Raw genomic sequence first — 21,345 nt, 5'->3', positions numbered from 1 at the left:
TGCACAACCAAAACAAAGCTGAGAGATGCAAAGCTATAACTACACAGCTACCATTATCTTGCTGCATCTTCTCTTTCAAAAAGTCTTCTCTGGGGCTGGGGTTGTGGCTTAGTGGTAGAGCGCTTGCCTGGCATATGTGAATCCCTGAGTTCGATCCTCAGTGCAACATAAAAATAAATAAATTAAATAAAGGTAATGTGTCCATCTACTAGGAAAAAAAAAAAGGTCTTTCCTGGCTACTATGACACTTGCTATAATTCCTTACTTCTTTTCCTACCAGTGTACTTTCCAACTTGTATCCTATTAGAGTATAAGCATGTCTCTGTGAAATATCCTCTCTCCACACACCTGTTCATTTGGTTTAACCTCAGATCTAGGCAGAGGAGTTCATACCTACCCACCCATGTGGCACAGCCATATATCTCTTCCAATCCTTCACTCCAGAGTCATGAAGAAATTGGTAAGAGATGGTGGCTGGATTCGGTTTGCTTTGATAATAATTTACACAACACACAGCTTGTTTAATAATTTCACATCAAAAGTACAGTCATAAGAGCAGAAATCTTGGTGTAGAATGTAAAATACTCATCCAAATTAACATGAATTTCATGAGTACTGAATGCTGCACTAATGGCTTCACACACACTGAATCATTCCATGCTTCCAACATGACCTTGGCAGGCACCTGTTGTCTTCCCATTTTACAAGTGGCAGAATCAACATTCAAATACCTCGCCCAAGGTCCAACAGCAAGAGGAGGTAGAGCCAAAATGTAGACTGAGTCCAGCTGCCCAGAGAGCCCAAGTGCCCCACTGAACTACCATCAAGGTAGTTCTGCAGCTGGAGAGGATAGAAAGCAAAGAGATAAAAAAGGCAGGTCTGCCTGGAAACAAGAAAAGGCATGGGGAAGGAAGTAGCAGAAGATACCACTGAAAGGTTGGGACCACTCATGTCCAGGGTGAAGAGTACAGCCAATCTAAATCTAGGGATGGCAGGAAAATTGCAAGTCATCTAGCTTCAGGTAGGGCAAATGAAGCAGAGCACAAGATCCTTTATTCCCCATCTGTCCATCACCATGATAAACTCAAGGGGGCAAGAGACCTTAAGAGAGCAGCCATCTGCTCCAGTTTCATTCAGCAAATATTTGCAGAGTATAGTGCTTACCATGTACCAGGTATGGGAGTAGGCCCTGGGAAATGCAAGAAGAGCAACAGCAGACATGACTACTACTAACCCAAGCAGAAGCTTAGAGGTTAGGAAGAAGGACAGAGAAACAGTGAAGGGCCACTTTGAGTATTAGAAACTCATCTAGGTTAGTTACTATACGCCCATCCTCTCCATTTCCATCAAACACACACACACACACACACACACACACACACACACACACACATCAATTTCTAGATTAATTCTATTAAAAATCCATCAATTCTAAATTAATTCTAGCTGTAGAGGCCTGTTGCAGGGTCATTTTCCAGGGCTGGCCAATCCTCCCCTGAGCATAGAATGTAGGGTAAAGTCATGTCTGGACTGTGCTGCCAGTCCAAATAGGGCCTGCTGTATGGTATACTTTGAGCAAAGAGTGGCTGAATAAAAATCTTTAGATTTTTTTTTTTTTAAAAGCAGAGAATAAAATAATTTTTAGACGATAGAATGGGTTTTAAAGTTCTGGTCAATGGGCTAAATCTACTAAAATGAAACTGAACAGGGAAACTATAAAGTGTTGCATAAGCTCCACAAATAAGGACAGAAAAGATAGTTTATCAGGATGTAACCCCGTGGAAAGTTAAGGAGTACCTGTAGCTCCATATCCTGATGACTCAAAGAAATTATTTTTGTAATTTGGTTACAACCATTCTCTACTAAGAATTGTCAGGTAAAAGTAATATTCTGATTCTTTCACAGTGTATAATATAAAAAAAGGATTTGCAAAATCCAACACTCTTTCATGATAAAAATACTCAACAAAGTAGGAAAAAAGGTAAATTCCTCAGCATAAAAGAGAACATTTATGAAAAATCCATATATAACAACATTCACAATGGAGGAAGAAGGAAAGCTTTCTGCCTAAGATCAGGAACAAAACAAGGATCTCTGCTTTTGCGACTTCCTCAGTGTTGTAATGGAAATTTTAGGCAGAGCAATTCGATAAGTAAAAGAAATAAATGACAGACAAAATGGAAAAGGAAAAGTAAACTGTCTTTTTTCACAGGTGATATGATCTGATGTATAGAAAATCCACAAAAATCTATTGCAGCTAATAAGAAATTCAGCAATGTTGCAGGACATAAGATTATCAAAAATTAATTATATTTTTATATATTCTCAATGAACAATTTTAAAAAGAAAGTGACTGGTTTATAATAGTATTAAAAGATGTAAGAAAATTTAACCAAGGAAGTATTAAAACTTGCACAATGACAACTCCAAAACATTCCTGAAAGAAATAAAAAAGATATACATAAATGGAACCTTATCATTATGGACTGAAAGATTTAATTTTATTGAGATAGCAATCCTGCCATATACAAATTCAATGCAATCCTTGAAAAACCAAGGAACTACTCCAGATGTGGTAGCACATGCCTATAATCCTAGTGCTCAGGAGGCTGAGACAGGAGGACCACAAGTTCAAAGCCAGCCTCAGCAATTTAGCAAAGCTCTGTCTCTAAATAAAATAAAAAGGGCTGGGGATGTAGTACAGTGGTAAAGTGCCCCTGGGTTCAATCCCTGGTACGAAACAACAACAACAACAACAACAACAAAACCCAGGAACCATTTTTGCAGAAATGGAAATGCAAATTCAAAACTTAAGATGGAACTGCAATGATCCCTGACTAGCCTGATTAATGCAAAATGGATCAAATGCCTGAATATAAAGGCTAAAACTATAATACTCTGGAACAAAACTATAGGAGAAAATCTTCATGATTTTGAATTAGACAAAAGATCTTAGAAAAGATATCAAAAGTATAAGCAACAACAACAACAAAGAAAGGAAAGAAGAAAGTAGATACACGGAATGCCAAGAGAATTAAAACTTATGCACTAAAGGATACTTTCAAGAAAGTGAAAAGACAATTTACAAATGGGAGGAAATTTTTTGCAAGTTATATACATGATGGGGCCTAGTATCAGAATATATTTTAAAAACGAAATGAAATACACACAATTTAAAAAGGAATAAAAGACTTGAGTAGACATTTCTCTGAAGTAGATATTCAAATGGATAATAAGCACATGTAAAGAAGTTCAACATCATTAGGGAGAAGACAAAGTCACAATGAGATATCACTGCACACTCATTTTTAGTTTTTATTTTTATTTTGGGTACCAGGGATTGAGCTCAAGGGCACTCAATCACTGAACCATGTCCCCAGCCCTATTTTGTATTTTATTTAGAGACAGGGTCTCACTGAGTTGCTCAGCACCTCGCCCTTGCTGAGGCTGGCTTTGAACTCGTGATATCCTCTGTCTCAGCCTCCCCAGCCACTGGATTACAGGCGTGAGCCACTGCACCTGGCCACTTCACACTCTTTTGGATGGTTGTTATTTTAAAATAAGAAGAGGGAAAAGAAAAGAAGGTTGCAAGTTTTAGAATATGGAGAAGTTTAAACTTTTGTGCATTACTGGTGGAAATTTAAAGTGGTGCTGCCACTGTGGAAAACAGTATGGTGGTTCCTCAAAAAGTTAAACATTGAATTACCATATAACTCAGCAATTCTATTCCTGGACGTAGCCTAGAGAAATAAAAACATACATCAGCAGAAAAATTTCCACAAAGATGTTCATACAGCATTATTCATTTGTAACCCTCAAATAAAACAACATAAATCTCCATAAACTGAGGAGTGGATAAACAAAATTTGGTACATCCACACAATGGAATATTATTCAGCCATAAAAAGGATCAAAATATTGGCATATATATGATGTGTATGTGTAGGCAGACTGTTACGGTTTGGATTTGGAATGTTCCCCAAAGTCATATGTTGAAAGCATGGCCCCCAGTACATCATGTTACATTAAAGATATACAAAAAAATTACATAGTTTAGGGTTCCATTTATCTGAAACATACAGAATAGAGAAAGGAAGCAGATTAGTGGTTGCCATGCAGTAGGGTGGAGGTGTTAATGGGGTACTGCTTAATGAACACAGGGTTTCCTTTGGTGTGAGAATAATATTTTGGTCCTAGAGTTGAATATTGCACAACACTATGAATGTACTACTGCTAAATGAAGCATTAATTTTATGTTTATTAATTTCACCTCAATAAAACAAATGGACAATTAAATAAAAGGTGATGTGTGTGTGTGTACACACAAAATTATTTTGGGTTCTATCAGTTATTCAGGAAGACAGTTCTATAGTACTTGGCTCCTCCTCAGAGGCTGTTACTGGAAACAGTCTCTTCTCAGATAAACTTCCAGGTGGTCTATACAGAGGGGACATATATGCATGTATATACGTAATGTGCATACTTGGTGTTGTTTTTGCCAAATATTAGCTGAGTGCACTCTCTCCAAGCAGAGATAACAGAGGAGGCATAGCTGCAAGGTTTGAAAGGCAGAGCACTTGCAAGTATGTGGTTTCATTGCTGCATCTCATCTCTTTATGCTATATAACTTTTCACCCACCGATAAAACAGAGACCAGATATTTTTCTTTAGAAAGCACATGGGAAAAACTTAAAATTTTAACAGAAAGGCAAATTGCCAGACAGAACTCCCATAGTCTGCCATGATGAATATTTCTTGCCTTTAAATACACAGTAACCCTTATACAAAGTATATCACTTTAGGAAATCTCATTCTAGTCTTTTCTGGAGAAAGAATGATGTACTACTCAGCAGAATAAAAATTGGGATTGGTCACATTCAAAAGTTTTAAAGAGGACTGGGGACATAGCTCAGTTGGTAGAGTGCTTGCCTCGCATGCACACGGTACTGGTTCAATCCCCAGCACCACAAACAAACAAACAAGCAAAAAAGATTTAAAGATAGGACTTCTTGATATTCTTGCTGCCACTTTTTGATTGTTCATGGAGAGATGGGCCCTCAGAGAACTTTAGCTTTTCCCTGTCCAAATGTCTGTGGTTTTCCTGGGTAGACATGGTTCAGTAATAACTTAGCCAGTGCAAAGACTTGGGATACAGAACTAAATAAGCTATTTCTAAAGTTTTCCAAGAGCCGATTGAAGTGACAGACAAGTAGATATCTAATTATGTGCTTCTTCCTCTCAGCTAATTTGATTTAATTCAGTGTTAAATGTTACATCTTAATACTATGATCATTTACCTATGGTTACTTATTTTTTTCAGTCCTGTATTAATTGCAATAAATGTTTTAAACCCCCTAAATAATTATCAGTGGATTCTTTTTTCCTTATTCAAGATTAGATCCTTATCTTTCATGGTACACAAAAGTCAATTCAAAATGGATCAAAGAATTGGGAATTACCAGGAACTATGAAACGTCTTGAAGTAGGGTTCACACTCCTACAGATAGGCACAGGCAACGACTTTCTCAATAGAAACCCTACCTGCCTTAAGTTCAGGAAATAATGCCAAGGATTAATAGATGATGAAGATTTGGTCCTACTTTTTCTTCTATTAGGTCTCTGGTCTAATCCTTGGGTCCTTGATCCACTCTGAGTTGAGTTTTGTGCAGGGAGAGAGAAAGGGGTCTAATTTCATTTTGGTACATGTGGATTTCCAATATTCCCAGTACCATCTGTTGAAGAGGCTATCTTTTCTCCAATATATGTTTTTGGTGTCTTTTTCTAGTATAGATAACTGTATTTATATGGGTTTGTCTCTGTCTTCTACCTAATAAAAGAAAAAGTAGGACCAAATCTTCATTATGTTGGCTTAGGACAAGAAATAAAATCAAGAATCAATGAGTGGATAGATTCAAACTAAAAAGTTTCTTCTCAGCAAAGGAAACAATAATGTGAAGAGAGAGCCTACAGAATGGGAGAAAACCTTTAACCACATGTACCACAGATAGAGTGCTATTCTCCAGGATATATGAAGAACTCAAAGAACCTAATAACTCAATCCATAAATGGGCTAAGGAACAAGGAACTGAACAGACAATTCACAGAAGATATACAATCGATCACCAAATATATGAAGAAATGTTCAGCATCTCTAGCAATTAGAGAAATGCAAGTCAAAACTAAGATTTCATCTCACTTCAGTCAGAATGACAATTATCAAGAATACAAGCAACAAGTGTTGGTGAGGATGAGGGGAAAAAGGTACGCTCACATATTGCTGGTAGGATTGCAAACTGGTTTAACTACTATGGAAAGCAGTATGGGGATTCCCCAGAAAACTTGGAATGGAACCACCATTTGACCCAGCTATCCCACTCCTTGGTTTATACCCAAAGGACTTAAAATCAGCATACTATAGTAACAGTCACATCAATGTTTATAGCACTCAATTCATAATAGCTAAACTGTGGAACCAACCTAGAAGCCCTTCACTACTGTTGAATGGATTAAAAAATGTGGTACATATACACAATGGAACATCACTCAGCTTTAAAGAAGAATAAAATTATAGCATTTACAGGTAAAATGGATAGAACTAGAGAATATCATGGTAAGCGAACTAAGCCAATCCCCAAAAACCAAAGGCCAAATATTTTCTCTGATAAGCAGATGCTGATCCATAATTGGGGGGTGGGGTAGGGAAGAACAGAGGAACTTTGGCTTGGGCAGGGGGAGTGAGGCAAGGGGGGGTGTGGGGGTGGGAAGGAGAGTGGAATGAGACAGACATTATTACCCTATGTACATGTATCATTGCATGAATGGTGTGACTCTGTATTATGTACAGCTAAAGAAATGAGACGTGTGCTCCATTTGAGTACAATGAGTTGAAAAGCATCTGCTGTCATATATAACTAATTAGAACAAATAAAGAATTAATAAATGGGATGGCATTTCAGTTAAAAAAGCTTCTGTACAAAGGGAACAATTAAGAATGTGAAGAAAGAACCTAAAGAATGAGAGAAAATCTTTGCTAGCTACTCTTCTGACAGAGAATTAATATCCAGAGAATATAAAGAACTCAAAAAACTTAATAGTAAAAAAATTTATTAATACCCAATTAATAAATGGGCAAATGAATTTAACAGATACATCTCAAAAGAAGAAATACAAATGGCTAACAAATATATGAAAAAGTGTTCAACATCTTTAGGAATTAGGAAAATGCAAATCAAATCTACACTGAGATTTCACCTCACTCCAGTCAGAATGGCAGCCATTAAGAACACAAACAATAATAATTGCTAGAGAGGATGTGGAGAAAAAGGAGCACTTTTATGCTGTTGGTGGTAGTGTAAATTAGTACAATCACCTTGGAAATCGGTATGGAGATTTCTCAAAAGACTGGCAATGGAACCACCATATGATCCAGCTATAACTCCTTGGAATTTACCCTAGAGAATTAGAGTCAGCATACTATAGTGATATATGCATACCCATGATTATAGCAGCACAATTCACAATAGCCAAATCTTGGAACAAGCCTAGGTATCTATCAGTGGATAAATGGATAAAGAAAATGTGGTATATCTACACAATGTATTTTTATTCAGTTATAAATAGGAATGAAATTAAATCATTTGCAGGAAAATGGATAGAACTTGAGGGCATTATGTTAAGTGAAATAAGCAAAACTCAGAAAGTCAAGGGTTGTATGTATTCTTTCACAGGTGGAAGCTAGAGAGGAAAAAGAAAAAGAAAGGTGGGGGCATCTCATTAAAATCAAAGGGAGATCAGTAATTGAGAGGAAAGGGACCAGAGGGAGGGAGGAGGAGAGGGAAAGGGGAAATAATGAGGAATGATATTGGCCAAATTGTATTGCTATACTGTGTGCATGTATGAATATGTAATAACAAATCCCACCTTATGTATGATTATATTGTACCAATATAATAATATGGAAAAAATTCTTCACTGAAGAGCTATCCTGTTCCTCCTTTGTCACTTACCTAAGGGTCACTCCTTATTGCCCCCTTGCCTGCTCCTTTACATTGACTGAACACTCTTTAGGAACTCTGGTCCCAAGGGTTTCAACTTTTATCTGACTGGAATACACTAGACTTCACTTTTGTCCTAAAGCAGAGTATTCTTGGTAATTTCCACCTTACTGGCTTCCCTGATGACAGCATTTGTAGTGCAACTCCATGGTATTAGATTAGTTCTGAAAAAAGAAGGGGAACACACAACCTCATCCCACTTACTCAGCTGCTCACACAGCCACTATTTTTTCCCCCATTGGCATGTACTTTTGTTAAGTGTCCACTGTCTTGTACCAAAACTAGATGAATCATAGTCCCTGATTTCAGAGGGTTTATTTATAGTTAAATGGGAAGAGGGAAATAAAGAAAACTCATGTGGGATTATTCTAAAGGCACTCACAGTCTCTCTCAGGAAGGAGGGTGTTTGTTCAAAGACTTGCTTGGGAGGATCTGTTTGATTCAGCTTTATGTGGAGATGGAGCTCATCTGGCTCAAGCTCTTTAGAACCTGAGAGGCAAAAAACCAGTACAAGGGTAAGACTACCAAGATAGCCAGCTGGCTACACTAAGTACTTTGGGTCTAGCAAATGCTGAGAGACAAGGCAGAGTAGGTCACTTGACAGATACAAACACAGGAGAGGAACAGCAAGGTATAGCAGCTCACTGGGGGCAAGAAGTCACCTTAGGTCAGACTTGATCTCATGCTATTTGTGCTTCTTGGCCACAGAGGCTGTGGGCTTGCATTTGGCCACCCGTGCAGATACTGCCAGGCTGCGGGCTATCTCCTGTGGCTATTCTCCCTGCTGTCATCTCAGCAAAGCACATTCCAGAGCTGCAATCTGGTTAGGAAAGGTCTAGTGTGACCAGAATGCTGCTCCAGGGTGCAGCTATAGGCCTGAGAGTAGGAATACAGACAGTTCCAGATCTCTAGCCTCTTTAAAGAGCAAAAGTTTCCAGGGAAAAGAGGGCAGGAACTGTGAGGGAAAAATTCCATGCCTTTTATATAGGGTCACCTTGAAATCATTCTTGATCTTGACAGAGAACAGGTGCTGGAAAATCACCCCGGCCAGGTTAAGATGCAAACTTAGAATTAAGGTTGCACATATGTCAGGATATGATCCTGGAAAATTACTTTTGCTATCTTCATTATATTATCAAAACTTTACTACCATAACTGCCTGTACTTACATCATTAGGCTGGTGTCATTCCCTTTCATTGTTTCCTTAAAGTCTATTACTGGTATAATATATTGGAAAAGAACATGGAAAATTTCACTGCTGTTTTCATGTTTATCCATACGTTTACTAAAGATGTTCAAAGTATGTAGCTATAATCGAGAGCATCAATTATTATGAGAATTTAAACTACATGAACATAATTGCTTTGAAATGTTCTACACCTTTGATTTTTCTATGAAACATTTGAAATTTTAATCAGTTGTATCCTCACATTAGACTAATAAAACAATAAAAGTGTTAAAAGAGGGATAAGGGGCAGAAAAATGGATCAATTGTCTGCCATTCAGAAGGGAAGAAATGACATGCATAAAAGGACATAATGTAGTATACATTGTAATAAGTGCCCAAACTGATAGATTTAACTGAAACATATTTGGGGACATAGTATTTCCAGAAAATGCAATAGTAGATACTACTTCTGCTACTATTAAATATAATCCTGGAGGAGATCCAAGATGGTGAACTAGAGCAGAGGAAACATTGTTTCTCAGTGAGGCAGTCATGGCTGCCCCCTGATCTCCTGATGTTTACCCCCAATTCCTCTGCTTTGATCACCGCCCTCTGCCAGCATATAATCTGCCTTTTAATCACAGATCACTCACTCTCTGATCGCCACTGATCTTCTCCCATTTGCCATTTGCCTGCTCACTGCCTGCCTTTCACCCACCCATCACCTGCCGATTGCCTGCCATTAGCCTGCAGAATTTCAGCGCATCGCCCGCTGCCCTCTGCTGCTTGGAAGTCCATTGTACTCGCAGGTTTGGATATGCAGGGCTGCTGCCATCTTGGAACAGTGACCAGGGCCTGTAGGTTTGCTGCTGTCACTACCACCATCTCGAAGGTGTGACCACCTCAGTCTGGGGACACTGGCCAGAGCCTGGAGATATACTGTTGGGGTACCTTAGGTCTGATTACACCTGAGGTCTTTCTACTGGGTATGCTAGTGGCCACCATCTGGCTGCCTCTTTGCAGGGTCTCTCCTTTGTGTGAGCACATTCCTAGTGGTCTTTCTGCAAGTTGAAATGGCATTGACATTTTGGGATTGCAGCAAGATAGAGCCTGGGGAAGCTGAAGTCCAGGTCTGTCAGATTGAAGCTGGGTTTGTGTGGAACAGTCTGGGTCTGGCAAGCCTGTGGAAAGCCAGAGACTAGGGGCAGTTCTCCTGGTGAGAGCACAAATTGGAGAAACTGGAGAAAACTGGCTCCCTCCAGCTTAGCGAGTCCTCAAGTGCATGGGGAAGAAGGAGAGTTCTACAACAGATGGGAAGATTTGAAGAGGGTGTGAGAGCATCTTGCTATTAGTTTGCTCACCCACTGGTCCAGCACCCACCAGACTGGAGCTACCATCAAACTTCAGATAGCCTCACCTATCTGCAGAGAAGGGAAGCTGAGAAAAATTTTGAAAGCCAACGGAAACATTCATTCAATTTACCATTGAGACTTTTTTTTTCACTCCTTTCTCTCTCACATCTCTAGCATCTTTGACTCCAAGTATTTTTCATGCATCAATTTATTGAGGAATGGGATGTCTGAATAGTATAATACAGTTTTGTTGTGTATTCTTATATTTTTACAGTTTTAAAAAAATCTATATTTTTTTTTCTCACCCATCTCTATGAATTCTCTCACTTCTCTAATACTAACAGCCAACCTTTATTAATTCCTCCTCACTTTTACTATACATTTTACCTGTATCTTTTCTCCTTCTTCCTCATAAAAATCACATCTTACACTACTTCTATTCCCTTATTGTTCATCATTTGAAACGGTATATCCTTTTAGAAACTTACTATTTATACTGTAGGCAATAATTGAACACATCATTTTTGTTTATTGCAACAAAACTGTAGATATCTTAATAGTAGCTATTTGGATTAAAGTTGTATATTGTTTGCATTGGGTGCTGTTAATATTGTCTCCCCCTTAAAGGTGAGGCATTGGAAGCATTCAGGGACACTATAAGACTACAGGGAAGAAATTTTACTGCCTTAGATCCACACTGCTAGATGGGAAGACACACAAACAACATGAAAAAACAAAGGAACAAACTACCTCAAATAAACCAAGATGTTCCAACAACAGAACCCACAGACAACAGAGTAGAAGAAATGTCAGAGAATGTGTTTAGAAGGTACATAGTTTATTATGATCTTCAAAATAAAGGATGGTATTGGAAAGAACATACAGGAAGTGAAGGGTCATTTCAATAAAGAGGCAGAGATTATAAAAAGGAATCATCAGAAATCTTCAAATGAAGGAAACAATAAACCAAATTAAAAATTCAATGGAAAATATCACCAACAGACTAGACCATCTAGAAGACAGAATCTCAGGCAATGAAAACTAAATACATACTCTTGAAAATAAAGTCAACCACACAGAGAAGACGAAACATCTTTCAATAGAACTTCCAATAAATATGGGATAACATAAAAAGACCAAATTTAAGATTTATCAGAATAGATGAAGGAATGCACAACCTTTTCAATGACATAATATCAGAAAATTTCCCAAATCTAAAAAATGAAATGGAAAATCAACCACAAGAGGCTTACAGAACCCCAAATGTACAAAATTACAGCAGACCCACACCAAGGCACATTATAATGAAAATGACTAACATATAGAAAAAGGACAGAATTTTAAAGGCTGTGAGAGAAAAAAAATCAAATTTCATATGGGGAAAACCAATTCTAATTTCAGCTGATTTTTCAACCTTGACCCTCAACGGCAGAAGGTCCTAGAATAACATATATCAAGCTCTGAAAGAAAATGGATGCCAACTGAGAATTTTATGTACATCAAAATTATACTTCATATTTAAAGATGAAATAAAACCTTCCACGATAAACAAAAGATAAAAGAATTCACAACTAGAAAGTCTGCACTCTAGAACATTCTCAGCAATATATTTCATGAGGGAAAAAAAAAAGGAAATAATAAACGAAAAGCAGCAAAGGAAAGAATTACACCAAGGAAAGATCAATCAAAGGAGAAATTAATTCTAGTTAAAAACCAAAAATAAACCAAAATGACCCGGAATACAAATTATCTTAATAATAACTGTGAATGTTTTTTTTTTTAAAGGAGAGAGAGAGGGGGGGGGGAGAGGGAGAGGGAGAGGGAGAGGGAGAGGGAGAGGGAGAGGGAGAGGGAGGGAGGGAGGGGAGGGAGGGAGGAAGGAGAGAGAATTTTTAATATTTATTTTTTAGTTTTTGGCAGACACAACATCTTTGTTTTTTTATGTGGTGCTGAGGATCGAACCCGGGCCGCACGCATGCCAGGTAAGCGCGCTACCGCTTGAGGCACATCCTCAGCTCCTAACTGTGAATGTTAATGGCCTAAAGTATTAATCTAAAGACATAAATTGGCAGATTGGAATTGAAAAAAAAATGCCCATCAATATGCTATCTTCAAGAGACTCGCCTCCTAGGAAAAGATATCCACAGACTGAGGATGAAAAGTTGGGAAAAAAACATATCACTCACATAGATTATAAACAAGCAGGGGTTTCCATCCTCATATCACACAAAGAGAATTTCAAACCAAAGTTAGTCGGAAAAAATAAAGAAGGACATTTCACTCATATTTCTTATGGGATCCTACATCAACAACATGTAACAAGTTGTAAATCTATGTGCCCCAAAACACTGTCCAAACAATGGAGAATCTACATACATCAAACAAACCATTCTCAATTTTAAGAATCAAATAGACCATAACACAATAATACTGGGTGACTTTAATATACCTCTGTCACCACTAGATAGATCTTCCAAACAAAAACTAAACAAAGAAACTGTGGAACTATTTAAATAACAAAATCAATGATTTAGACTGAACAGCCATATATTGAGTATTTCATGAATCTTTGAAGGAATACACTTTCTTCTCAGCAACACATGGATCTTTCTAAAAAATAGACCATCTGTTATGCCACAAAGCAACTCTCAGAAAATACAAAAAAATAAAAATAGTATCCTGCATTCTATAAGATCATAATGGAATGAAAATAGAAATCAACAATATAATAAAAAATATAAGTTACTCCTATACCTGCAGACTAAATAGCATGCTATTGAATGACAAATGGATAGTAGAAAAAAATCAGGGAGGAAATAAAAAAATACTTAGAGGTTAATGAAAACACCAATATAACATATGAAAATCTGTGGGACACTATGAAGGCAGTGCTAAGAGGAAAGTTCATTGCACTGAGCTCATACATTAAAAGAATAAACAGTCAACAAATAAATGACCTAACACTACATCTCAAAGCCCGGGAAAAAGAACAAATCAACACCAAGAGCAGCAGAAGACAGGATATAATTAAAATCAGAGCCAAAACCAATGAAATTGAAACAAAAGAAAGAATTAAAAAAGTTGACAAAACCTAAAGTTGATTCCTTGAAAAAATAAATGAAATTGATAAACCCTTAGCTACCTACAGTGATGAAGAGAAAGAATGCAAATAACTAAAATTCATGATGAACAAGGAAACATCACAACTGATACTACTGAAATACAGAAGATAATTAGAAACTATTTTGAAAATTTATACTCAAATAAAATAGAAAATCTCAAACACATCAACAAATTCTAGACACATATGATCTACCTAGATTGAATCATGAGGACATATACAATTTAAACAGATCACTTTCAAGCAATAAAATAGCAGATGTCATCAAAAGCCTACCAACCAAGAAAAGCCCAGGACCACACAGATTCTCGTCCAAGTTCTACAAAACTTTCAGAGAAGAATTAACACCAATACTTCTCAAATTATTCTATGAAATAGAAAAGGAGGGAACCCTTCCAAACTCTTTCTATGAGGCTAGTATCACCCTGATACCAAATCCAGACAAAGACACATCAAGGAAAGAAAACTTCAGACCAACATCTGTGATGAACATAGACACAAAAATTCTCAATAAAATTCTGGCAAATCACATACAAAAAACATTAAAAAGATAATGCAACACAATCAAGTGGGGTTCCTCTCAGGGTTGCAAGGTTGGTTCAACATAGGGAAATTAATAAACATAATACATCACATCAACAGACTTAAAGACAAGAATCATGATCATCTTAATAGATGCATTTGACAAAATATAGCACCCCTTCATGTTCAAAACACTAGAAAAACCAGGGATAGTAGGAACATACCTCAATATTGTAAAAGCTCTCTATACTAAATAGATATGCTCTCAAGGTCACATTATTCTAAAAGGAGAAAAATTGAAAGAATTTCCTCTAAAAACTGGAACAAGACAGGGATGGCCTCTTTCATCACATCTATTCAACATAGTCCTAAAAACTCTAGCCAGAGCAAAATCAGATAAAAGAAATTAAAAGGATTCAAATCTAAAAAGAAGAACTCAAACTATCACTATATGCTGATGACACGATTTTATATTTAGAAGATCCAAAAAATTCCACCCCAAAACTTCTAGAACTAATAAATCAATTCAGTAAAGTAACAGGATATAAAATCAGTACCCATATATCTCACACATTTCTATATATCAGCGATGAATCTACTGCAAGAGAAATTAGGAAAACTACCCCATCACAATAGCCTCAAACAAACAAAACACATAACAACAACAACAACAAAAAAACAAAAAACAGACTTTGGGAAACAATCTAACAAAAGAGAAGAAAGACCTCTACAATGAAAACTATAGAACAGTAAAGAAAGAAATTGAAGATGACCTTAGAAGATGAAAAGATCTCCCATGCTCTAGGTTAGGCAGAATTAACATTGTCAAAATGGACATATTACCAAAAGTGTTATACAGATTTAATGTAATTCCTATTAAAAATCTCAAGGACATTCTTCATAGAACTAGAAAAATCAATCATGAAATTCATTTGGAAAAATAAGAGACTCAGAATAGCCAAAGCAATCCTTAGCAAGAAGAGTGAAACAGGAGGCATCACAATACCAGAGCTTAAACTATACCACAGAGCAATAGTAACAAAAACAGCATGGTAATGGCACCAAAACAGACATGTAGACCAATGGTACAAAACAGAAGAGACAGAGACAAACCCACATAAATATGGTTATCTAAAAGATGCCAAAAGATACACTGGAGAAAAGATAGCCCCTTGAACAAGTGGTGCTGGGAAAACTGAAAATCTACATGTAACAAAGTGAAATTAAACCTCTATCAAAATCCTGCATAAAAATAAACTCAAAGTGAATCAAAGACTTAGGCACTAGAACAGAAAACCTGTGACTAATAGAAGAAAAAGCAGGCTGAAATCTTCATCATGTCAGCTTAGACCTGACTTCCTCAACAAGACTCCTAAAGTGCAAGAAGTAAAATTAAGAATCAATAAACGGGATGGATTCAAACTAAAAAGCTTCTTCTCAGCAAAGGAAACAATCAATAACATGAGGAGAGAGCCTACAGAATGGGAGAAAATCTTTACCACATGCACTAATCTCCAGGATATATAAAAAACTCAAAAGTTTAACACCAAAAAAAAAAAAAAAAAGAAGAAGAAAGAAAAATAAGAAGAAAGAAGAAGAAATAATAATACAATTGATTAACAAACATATAAAAAATGTTCATCATCTAGCAATTAGAGAAATGCAAATCAAAACTACTCTAAGATTTTAATTCACTCCAGTCAGAATGGCAGCTATTGAGAATATAAACAACAATAGTGTTGGTTGGCCAGGATGTGGGGAAAAAAGTACACTCATACACTGCTGCTGGGACTGCAAATTGGTGCAGCCAATCTGAAAAGCAGTATGGAGATTACTTGGAAAACTTGGAATGGAACCACCATTTGACCCACCTATCCCACTCCTCAGTTTATACCCAAAGGACTTAAAAACAGCAATACCACAGGGACATAGCCATATCAATGTTTATAGCAGCAAAATTCACAATAGCTAAACTATGGAACCAACCTAGATGCCTTTCAGCAGTGGAATGGATAAAGAAAATGTGGTACATATACACAATCGTATATCACTCAGCCTTAAAGAAGAATGAAATTATGGCATTTGCAGGTAAATGGATAGAACTGGAGAATATCATGTAAGTGAAATAAGCTAATCCCCCCAAAACCAAAGGCTGAATGCTTTCTGATATGCATATGCTGATCCATATTTGGGGGTGGAGGCGGGGGTAGGGAAGAATGAAGAAACTTTGGATATTGCAGAGTGAGTGAGGGGAGGGGAGCAACTATGGGGGTGGGAAGGACAGTAGAATGAGACAGACATTATTACCCTTAGAATGTATGATTATACTACTGCTGTGACTCCCCACCATGTATAGCCAGAGGAATGAGAAGTTGTGCTCCATTTGCGTACAATGTGTCAAAATGTATTCAACTGTCATGTATAACTAATTAGAACAAATTAAAAGAGTTAAAAATATATATATAATCCTTACCTATTGGGAGGGTCCAACCCATAATGCAGGACCATAAACACAAATTAATTCCAAATGTATTGTAGACCTAAATGTAAGGGCACAGACTATAAAACTCTCAGAAGAAAACACAGAATTTTTTGTTATCTTGGATTAGGCAATAGTTTTTTAGATTTAATACCAAAAACATAAGCAGCAATAACAATAATAAAAAAAGATGTTGGATGTTGTGAACATTATAAACCTTTGTGTTTCAAAGGACGCTATCAAAAAGTGAAAAAATAGGGCTGGGGATGTGGCTCAAGTGGTAGCGCGCTCGCCTGGCATGTGCGCGGCCTGGGTTTGATCCTCAGCACCACATACAAACAAAGATGTTGTGTCCGCCAAAAACTAAAAAAAATAAATATTAAAATTCTCTCAAAAAAAAGTGAAAAAATACATCATAGAAAAAATATTTACAAATTCTATTTGATAAGAAACATGTATCCAGTATATATAAAGGACTCAACTCAGTAATAAAAATAACAAAATTAAAAAAAAAATAACAGGCAAAGGACTTGAAAGACTTTCCTTTAAAGAAAATATACAAATAGCCAATAAACACAAGAAAAGATGCCTAACATCACTAATAAAAACCACTATGGGAAATACAAATCAAAACCACTAGACACACTATAAACCCATTGGATGGCTATAAATTTTATAGCAGCCATGAAGAAACTGGAACACTCATACCTTGCTAGCAGGAATGTAAAATGGTGCAGCCATTTTGGAAAATAGTTTTTCAAAGGTTTAAACGTTGAGTTACCATATGGCCCAGCAATTCTACTCTTAATTATACATCCAACAGAACTGAAAACATATGTCTACACAAAAAACTTGTACAAATGTTTACAAATGTTTACAATAGCACTATTCATATTAGTCAAAAAATGGAAACAACCCATATGTGCATCAACTAATAGAGTATGGTATATTCCTAAAATATGTTATTATTAGGCCAAAAATGATACACTTATATATTTTACAATAGGAATAAACCTTGAAAACATGCTAAATAAAAGAACCAGTCACCAAAGAAAACAAACTATATGATTCTACTTAAATGAAATGCCCAGAATAGGCAAATTTGTAGAAATATAATATAATAGATCAGTGATTGTCAGGAATTGAGAAGAATGGGGGCTTGGCAGTAAACTGGTATGGGTTTTTTTTTTGTTGGGGGGTATCACAAAACTGTTCCCATATTATAATTATGATTGAATAATTCAATAAATATAATTAAAAATCATTAAGTTGTACACTTTCAATAGATCATATTTATGGGATGTGAGCTTTATCAATAGAGCTCTTTTTAAATTTTTAGTAACTGATATGTTTTATTTTAATTAGTTTTGGACATATTATATCTTAAACTTTATTTTTTAAAATTTGTTTTAATTAGTTATACATGATAGTATAATGCATTTTGACATAGTGTACACAAATGGGAGTTAATAAAACTCTTTTAAAAACAGGGAAGGGTAAGATAGATTCTCTTAGCTTCCCTTTAGTCAAGTTCCAATTTCTATATATTATATGGTAAAGAACAATAAGCACTAGCTATGTAATTCATGGGCCCTTATAATATTTTACCCTTTGAAGTAAGTCAGAATGGGAACAGGAAGACTGGCAAAAAACATAAATGTTCAGTATTTAATTAAAATTAGAAGTAGAAAGATGAACTGAGAAGAAATTGAACCAAATGACCTTGGATAATATCAGGACCATCAGAATTGTTTTACAGAAGAAATATGAAAACAGATTGTTTAGTTTGGTAGTTAGGGAGTGTACTCTACATCTCTAGCCAGTAGCCACATTTCATGTGCACAATTAACTACATGTGGTCAGAGGCTCCTGCAAATCCAGTGTAATATATAACACTTATATCATAGCAGAAGTTCTATTAGGCATCGCTGGTGTTCAATGTTTGAAACGGCAACCTCTGAAAGCCACAGATTTTTTAATTGCTATATTTACTCAGGTTTTCAAGACTTATAAAACAATGTAGTTAAATGGTCTTTTTAGGTATGGTGGTCCTATGTCTTGGCTTTTTTAGAATAATAACAATATATCTTACTTTTTATATTACTTTCAATAATATGAGCCATTAAAGTAAAACTTAAGGTAACAACTTCAATTTTTAGATTTTTTTATATAAATAAATAAGCAGATAAAATCCTTCATCATATCATTTGTCCCAAATTTTGATACAAGAAAAATATACATAACAATAATCCATATAGCCTAGAAAGTGCTAGAGGCAGAGTCCCCCTTTCTTGAACCCTTTGTCTGGTTGACTCTCCCCACCCATGCTAGAACTTTGCCATGCAATTACTCACCGGGGCCCAGGTAGATCAGCATGCCCTGAGCTAGTATCCTGCTGGCTTCCGGTGCCATCTCTGCCAGGTAGTGAGTAAACTCGCTGCACCACTACTTGGACCCCCACTCCTGACCATGGGGCAGCTCCTTGGCTTTCTACCACGTCCAGAAGAGAATCCCTAAGGGGGGATTCAGCTGTGAAGTGCTGCTTTGCCTTTTCATGCCTGTTGGTCCATTCTGTGCCTGTGGTGGCCAGGTCACTATATACAACCTGGCCAAGACATACAAAGAAAGCTATTTCAGTTTATAACATCATTCTTCCCACCAAATGGCACTGTTAAGCAATCTCCCAATAGATCTGCAGTACAGTGAAGGAATGATAAAGATAAAAGAAAGAAACGTGGTATGTGCCTCCATATCCTGATGAGGAGGGGAAGGTGGGCAAGAGCAGTGTGGGCGGTTGAGTGTTCCATACCAATGTGATCACAGCACGAATAGTTCTGCTATTGAACACCTCAGGGTAATTTAAAAAAATTGTCTTTTCAGAAGTAGCAAATTCAACTTGAAAAACTAAAATACAAAATAAAAGAATGACTGAGGTTTGATGAAAATGAACCATTTTATTAAGTGCTTATTAAGGTGAAGCATTTTGCATGCTCATGTGTCCTCCAAACAACTCTATATAATCTGTCCTTTTCATATTAATATCCTTATCCTCACAATGATCCAGTGTGGGAGACAACAGCATTTATGACCATTTTATAAGGAAAATTGAGACTACCCAAGGTCACCTAGCACAAAGTGGTTGGGGGAAGATTTGAACCAGGACATGTGATTCCAGAATCCATGTTCTTAACCAATATGCTACATGGCAGCCTCATTGACACTGTTATAAGAATATCATGCTAAGAGAAATAAGCTGGACCCAGAAAGTTAAAGATTGAATGTTTTCTCTGATCTATGGAAGAAGGAAAAAAAAAAAGATAAGAAAAGGTGGGGAGAATTCCATAAAAATAGAAGAAAGATCAATGGGGTAAAGGAAGATAATTAAGGGAGAGGAAGGAGGGACAGGATAAGGGAAGAATACTGGAATAAATCTGATCTAACTTTCCTATATACACATATGAATATACCACAGTGAATCTCATCTTTATGTATATCCACAAGGCACTAATTAAAAAAGCATATAAGTAACTAGCAGAAAGATCAGATGAATACAGGGAAGGGAACGGGGAAGGGAGGAGGGAAGGGACAAGGGAATTACTAGGGACTGAATTAAAGAAAATTACATTCCATGCTTTTATAATTATGTCAAAATGAATCCTAATGTTAAATATAACTAAAAAGAACTAATAAAAAATGTACTTTTTTGGGGTATCTTTATTTTATTTTTATGTGGTGCTGAGGATCGAATCCAGTGCTTCATGCTTTCGAAGCAAGCACTCAACCACTAAGCCACAATCGCAACCCCCCAAAATGTACTTTGAACCATGTTTTTAATATGAGTACATCTACTTAATATTTATTTTTAATATATTATTTACACATTATATATTTATAATATATATTTATAAAGTAAATACATGTATATTTGTTTTATATTTTATATATGTATGATCATTCTTCTTCTTATTATTTTTCATTATTATTATTTTTTTTATGTAGCACTGAGGATAGAACCCAGGGCCTTATGCATGCTAGCTAGCTAAGTGCCCTACCACTGAGCTACACCCCAACCCCATTTAAGCCATATTTAAAATGTTATAATTAAATTGATAAAAGTGCTCTCCTTTTCACATAAACCCCTTCAGATACTTGTTTTAACAGTCAATGGGAGATTTTTTGCTTGATTATATGATAAAAAACAGGGCGAGAGTTTGTCTACTTTTCTTTCTTATTTACCCTATCAGTCTCAGCATTCTGTTCTGTGGTGATTCCCGTAACCCACTGAGTTTAAAGTCAGAGCACTGGCAGCAAAACTGACTCTCAGAGCTGAGCATGTCCCTGGGGCACACATCATGCTCACATTCAGTGAATTTTAGTGGTTCTCTAAATTCATCTTGGCAGATGACTAGGGCTCAGGGCCAAAAAAATTCCAAAAATCAACCTTTAGCATGTAATCTCAGGCTTATACAGCTCTTTCTATCTCAAGGGACTCAAGGGATATGGCTCTTATGAAAAAAAAATTTTAAATAAATAAATAAGAGCTTAAACAACATTTTAAGTTACAAGATATGAACAGAGAAAATACTTTCATACATTTTAATACATTAGAATAAAGATTAAAAAATACATAACTAGAAAGATAAAAAAC

General features: G+C 36.3%; 1 protein-coding gene across 2 annotated transcripts in view; it reads right to left on the bottom strand.

The window, feature by feature from the left end:
* Window positions 1-21,345, bottom strand: part of SPIDR (scaffold protein involved in DNA repair) — a 423,741-nt gene that overhangs the window by 104,412 nt on the left and 297,984 nt on the right. For both annotated transcript variants that reach the window (XM_081265658.1, XM_081265659.1), the window contains one exon: window positions 19,052-19,302. In XM_081265658.1, coding sequence (XP_081121784.1) covers window positions 19,052-19,302 — 251 coding nt within the window. The remainder of the gene's footprint in view (window positions 1-19,051; window positions 19,303-21,345) is intronic.

This window comes from Spermophilus citellus (genome assembly GCF_964194105.1).
Source record: "Spermophilus citellus genome assembly, chromosome: 14".
Taxonomy (NCBI): Eukaryota; Metazoa; Chordata; class Mammalia; order Rodentia; family Sciuridae; genus Spermophilus; species Spermophilus citellus.
This window is presented reverse-complemented; position numbering and strand designations above follow the sequence as displayed.